Genomic DNA, 6,068 nt, shown 5'->3' with positions numbered 1-6,068 from the left:
ATTATTGTGAGTTGTGATTCTTTTCCCAACACTGAGCCATTAAATTACTGGGCCAGTACCCCCACCTGCTGAATTCCACTTTGACCTCTGACTGTGCTCATTTTCCTGTTTAGAGGCAAAGTCACCCTCTACAATGTAGGCAACAGAAAATAGAGATAACTTTTTATTTTCCTGCTTTTTTATGATTCAAGCTGAGTACAATTTTAAAATTTTGAAGAAAATTTAAATGTGGCATGGTTGTTGGTGTGTAAGGACAAGAAAGACATTGTGGACAAAACAGGACACCCCCCATAATCTCTAGTTACAATATTATAGTTAGTTAAATGGTCTGATTGTTCAAATCTGTATTTTCTTTGATTGTGGTAAAATAATGTGTGCCCCAGTCTCCAAAAATGACATAGTGCAGGAAGCATAGTTATTCCTCTGTTACACCACAAGAGGGAGTATCCCCTAAAATGAGCAGCTCTAGCGGGAGTAAATAAGCCCAGCCACTACCCATAAGGCAGTGCGCCTATAAGAGTTGTGTGAGACTGCAAAAGTGTGTAACGTTGTGCTATGTCCATGTATATATTTGCAGGTAAGCAGATACAAGATGGTAAATAACTTAAAATGTAAGATGAGTCCACGGGGTTGCAGAGAATGTGGGAAAGTTGGTCGTTAATCCCCACTATGTGTCATTAGTGTATAAGTTATTGGTAGCGATGTGAATTAGCCGTGATGCTAACGATTAGCAGCTAGATCTAATTCATTAGTTTGTGCGGAAAACTTGTGGCACTTTTGTGGATTTATACCTGTACCGGGCTGTAATCACAGCAGATATAGACTGGTGGATCACACTATCTTTTGTTTATGTTTATTTCATTGTTACCCTGTAAGAAATATTAGTTATTTGAGTTTAAAGACTACCCATAAGGCAGTGCGCCTATAAGAGTTGTGTGAGACTGCAAAAGTGTGTAACGCTGTGCTATGTCCATGTATATATTTGCAGATGCAGTAAAGGCGAACTCACAAAGCCACACTGGTTTCAATTCATTTTAATCCAAGTGTGCAACAGGTGCTACAGAGGCTGGTCTGAGTGTGTGAGAAATTGAGTTCAGTTCAATTTTAATTCATAGAGCCAATTCATGATGGCTTAATTCAACCTACCTTGTATCCATGAATCAGGTAGTAGTGGCATAATAGTGTGGGGGAAGCAAGAAACACTTTGGGCCCTCTAGCACCAACTAAGTATGATTTACATGCACAGCCTACCTGATTAGTTTTGCTGACCATGCCCATCCATTGTTTACAACAGTGGACCCATCTTTTTATGGCTGCGTCCAATAGGATAGAATCTCAAACTGGTTCCTTGAACGTGACAGTTGATTTACAATACCTAAGTGGCCTCCACAGTCACCAGATCTTAATCCAAGAGTGCCTTGCCATGTGGTGAAATGGAAAACTGACAGTGTGGATGTACAACAAATCTGCAGCAGCTGTGTGCTACCATCTCAGTATGAACAAAATCTTTGACAAATGTTTCCGGCACCTCATTGAATCTATGCCACAAAGGGGCAAGGCTGTTCTGAGGCCAAGGGTGTACAAGCACAGTACTAGCAAGCAACAAGGTGGCCAGTTGGTGTATACTCATTATTTCCATCAAAGTACTGACACCTTATGTTGCATCAGAAGCAGAGATGGGCAGTAACGCATTACTGTAATCCGATTACTTTTTTCAAGTAACGAGTAAAATAAGGGATTACTATTGCTAAAACGGTAATTAGATTACCGTTACTTTCCCGTAGGAACGCTGCGTTACTTGTCACTACCCGATCCCTACCGGAAACCCGATTGGTACCACGCATGTGCGAAAGGCTTCTACTTCCGGTCGAAGCATTTTACGATAGTTACGGGTCAGAGTATCTGTTAAGATGTTAAGAATAATAAGTACTTCTTAAAAATTTTGCAATAATGAAACATTTCAATATAATGAAGACAAAAACGAAAAATAAAAAGATAGTTACGGATCAGGACTCCCCGATCCTTACTGTGCATGTACACAGTCCGCCCGTACAAATCGGGTCAACCCCATCCATACCGCGCATGTGCACATGTTTTCTTCTTCTTCTGTTTCGTTTAATGGCAATTTACTCCCCACCTGCTGACCGAGCGAATGAACCCTATTGTAAACTGAATTAGCGTCATTACTAACGTGTGTTAAATTTGATTTAGTGATAGTCGAGTGGTTTTATGCTTGTCTGTGTGGAGAGGATTGACTGGAATAGTGATGATGATGTCCATTATCACTGTCAATTGTCAGTAAACACTTCATCTGGCTGATGAATCTTCATGTGACATATTACAAAGTCTGTTGTTCAATCGGGGGACGCTCTCTGTTGAGGAGAAAAGCATGAATTTGTTTGTATACAGATTATCCATTGTTTAAATGTCCCGGTAGTCGAAAAGGAGGCAAAGCTGTTGAGAAATGCTAGGAGCTAACTGGGTGCTAACTGTATCATTTAAAAATATTGAACGTCGCAATGTTGGCAAAGAGAGGAAGTGACGTGAGATTTGCGCATGCGGGGTACGGATCGGGTTTCCGGTACGGATTGGGTAGCGACATTACTGCGTTACTAAAACCGTGATTTTTTTTTTTGCGAGAATGTCTCATGACAGTGACATAAGCGAGTGCGATGTTCGTGACAACAGCTGTGTGTAGATCAACAGTGGATCATATATATCGAGTGCAGGAGAGAGTATGAGCGTGGAGCGTTTAAAGCCTGGAAGTACTGACCTTACTTTGAGTTTGATTCCATAAAAACTGACAAAAACATTAGTGTCCGTTGTGCGTGGGAGGAAAACATCTTTTTACGGCAAACCCCCCCCCCCCCCCTAAACGTCCGAGCAAACACCCAGTGCGCTACGACGTAATGGGAAATTCACAGAGAAACTTGCGGATTCTTCAACTGACCACTGCGGCACACCTGCACCAGGAAACGCCTACCCCACTCCTGCTTTACAGGTGAAAATAGAGCAACAGGACCGCTAGTCTTTGATTATATTTATTTTCTGCTGTGTTTTACTTGCATTTATTTGAAAGACTGAGTGTAAACACAAAAAATATTTTATTTTATGTGCTGGAATGTGCAGAAAATAGGTTTAAATATTAAACAAATTTCTTCCAGTCAGAAAATGTTGCATATAATTAAATTTTTGCTTGATGCATAAAGTTAAAAGATTAAAACTAATAAAACAAGTCTTAAAAAGAGACTTTTCCATTTGATTACATTTTGTATGATGGATTATGCAGAAAAAGTAGAATTGGGCTGAAAGATCTATCACTTTATCACCTATTCAGGTTGTAAATCGTGTTTTTAAGAAGTAACTAAGTAATTAATTACTTTTGAAAATAAGTCATCAGTAAAGTAATGGGATTACCTTTTTGGGGAAGTAATCAGTAATTAGTTACTGATTACCTTTTTCAAGTAACTTGACCAACACTGATGAGAAGTGTTGATTAAATTAAGGTGAACATTGCAGTGATTTTGTTAGGATGCCTGGGTCGTTGACCCAGGGTTTTTGAGTTTATTATATTATTTATCATTTCTAGTCTTTGGTTTCTTTGTTAGAGTTCTTTCTTATGGTTTATGTCTCTGTGTAATCCTTAGTTGCTGTCTCCCCTGTCTGCTATATCCCCGTGTCCAGTCAGTGTCTGTGTCTGCCCTGGTCCAACGTCTCTGTTCCCTCTGTTGTAGTGCCTGCCTGTGAGTCTGTGTCTGTAAGTTCAGTCTGTGTTATGTTTCCTCTTTTATTTTGAAGGTCCTTGTCTTTTGTTGATGTATCGGGTTTTGCTTCCCCAGTTTCGTTAGGCCTGATTTGCCCCAGCTGTTTCCCTCCTGTTGCCCGTTCCCTGATTGCTCCCTCTATGTATTTAAGCCCTGTGTTTCAGTTTGTCGGTGTCGCGATCTACCCTTATTTTGCTGTGTGCTCTGTCTGTGTAGGTGTATTTTGTATTCTCAGTTTTGTTACCCTTTTGAGTTCAGCATTAAAGCTTTTTAAGTTCACGTTTGTCTCCAGAGTCTGCACTTTGGGTCCTTTTCCTGCCTGCAAACAGCCGTTCCATAACAGATTTAGAGTGACTTGGCCTGAACCATTATACCAAAGTCCCACCCTCAACCTCTAGATCTGGTGCACCGGTGTACGGCTCTTCATTTCAGCCCTTATATACGCCATTCTCTTGGTGAATAAAAACATTCGCCACTTGTGGAGAATATGGTGAAGGGTGACTATATGACCATCTTCTTTTCCCCAAGTCCCTGCACACAAGTGCCTACAGTTTTGCATTATTGTACTCTCAAATGTGCATTCATCATTGTAATAAAATGTTTATGCACTGAAATCCTACTATAAAATTCCTCTAAATCTTTTGATGGACTGTTCCTGCATGCATATTCTTATTCTTATTGCATCCTGTTTAGACATTCTCTGCCTGAAAAGGAATTGTCAAATTTCAACCCTCTTTACTTTATTTCCCATAGATCTAAATGCAGATGTCTCTTTAGTTACCAATCATATGACAGCAGTTCCCACTGTTGAGTCTTTGTGCCTGTATCGACTCTCACCCGTGCTTGAAAAGTCAGTCACATAGATCTTTTATTCGTGATTTCTTGATACAAATCAGAATCAGCTGAGCCTGTTCAGCAATTTATTTATGCCGCAGAGCATAATTGGATGTTAATTTTATTGTTAATTGTAGCATGCAGTGCATCTGTGGAAGCATCTGCATTTGTTGTGTTTCTCCAATCATTTATTCATGTCTTTAAATCCTTATTATGTGTATTTCAGACATGCAACCTCTGTAGTTCGGCACGTAGGCAAATTGAATATATTTTTGAGCCCGCAAGCTGTGTGAATTTAAATAATACAAGCCTCCATGCACAATCTAACTTAGAGCAGTTTGTTGCTGTGACTCGATTGTCCATCAGCGGGTTAACTGTCAAATCACAGCATCAGAATAAAATGCATTGATAAAATGTGCATATAGAAAGAGACCAGGTGTACAAGGCATGGGAAGATGTTAACACGAGTCAATTAAGTGTGCCTCCCACCTGTGAAGGAGAGCAAATTCATTTCTATTTAACAACAGACGAAATGAAAGTTCATTGGGAAATATTGTTGTGAAGAACGGCCAGATGGGACAGCATTCAAAAATAGTAACAGGGGAGGATAAAAAGAATCAGAGGGAGAAAATTAGTCCATCATCCTCTGACAGCCTAAGTGGACATTGTAAATGGAGTGCCGCTCTGGTGAAACAATAATAAATTTGTTAGACCTCTTTTGTTTAACCTGTACTTAACCTTTATTTATGAAAAGAACTCAATTAAAAGTAACAATCTTTTTTATTTTAGCTTTTTTGTTTTTGGATATAAAACTAGATCAGTTGATAAAATCAGTCAGTCAACACCCTAAGAATGAACAGTTTTTTGGGGGACTCAAGTAATTCTTATAATTGTCAGTATATTTAATGGTTCTGGCCCTATTCAATACAATGTAATGTCTGACTTTATTGCTGATGCTGAATTTAGGTTTGGGACGAATAGTCATGTAAAGCTGTCATTGTGGTTTGTGGGGAATTTCAGCATAAATGTCATTTTAATAGTTAGTTTGGTTAGACATTGAAATTACCCCAATCAACTAAAATGTAATATATAAGCTGAAATAAATGGGTGATAAATATTAATTTTAATATTCTCTTTGAGTAATAAAGATGTACTATAAATGTAAATTCAAAGATTTACATTTAAAATAGGTCCTCATTACAGCATTCTTTTAAACAAAGCAAACTAAGCCAATTTGAAGCTACAAAGTAAACAATAGAAGGACAGGGGCACTGTGATTGTCTTTCATATAGCAACAAATCATTGCGCAAATATACTATGGTGTCAGACACCGCACTAATAATGGCTCGGCTCATGTTTATTTCATTCTCCAAAGGAAAGTTTTGCATTGTTTTGCTTGACTGAGCTCACAGTATGGTGAATGGTGTGTTTGCTATAAATGTGATATGCAAATGTGTATTTATACAGAAA

The 6,068-nt window shown here is 38.8% G+C and overlaps 1 protein-coding gene across 7 annotated transcripts in view; it reads left to right on the top strand.

Annotated features, from left to right (window-relative positions):
* Nucleotides 1–508: 508 nt before the first annotated feature.
* LOC308401327 (uncharacterized protein) overlaps nt 509–6,068 on the top strand; it is a 29,208-nt gene continuing 23,648 nt past the window's right edge. For 4 of the 7 annotated variants that reach the window (XM_080889486.1, XM_080889485.1, XM_080889487.1 and 1 more), the window contains exon 1: nt 510–3,001. In XM_080889486.1, coding sequence (XP_080745612.1) covers nt 2,910–3,001 — 92 coding nt within the window. In that variant the 5' untranslated portion in view covers nt 510–2,909. Of the gene's footprint in view, nt 3,002–6,068 lie in introns of all 7 variants that reach the window. The other 3 variants (XR_013972529.1, XR_013972530.1, XR_013972531.1) reach the window with 2 other exon arrangements.

This window comes from Rhamphochromis sp. 'chilingali', assembly GCF_963969265.1.
Source record: "Rhamphochromis sp. 'chilingali' genome assembly, chromosome: 8".
Lineage (NCBI taxonomy): Eukaryota > Metazoa > Chordata > Actinopteri > Cichliformes > Cichlidae > Rhamphochromis > Rhamphochromis sp. 'chilingali'.
Note: the sequence above shows the minus strand (reverse complement) of the source record. Positions and strands in the feature narration are given on the sequence as shown.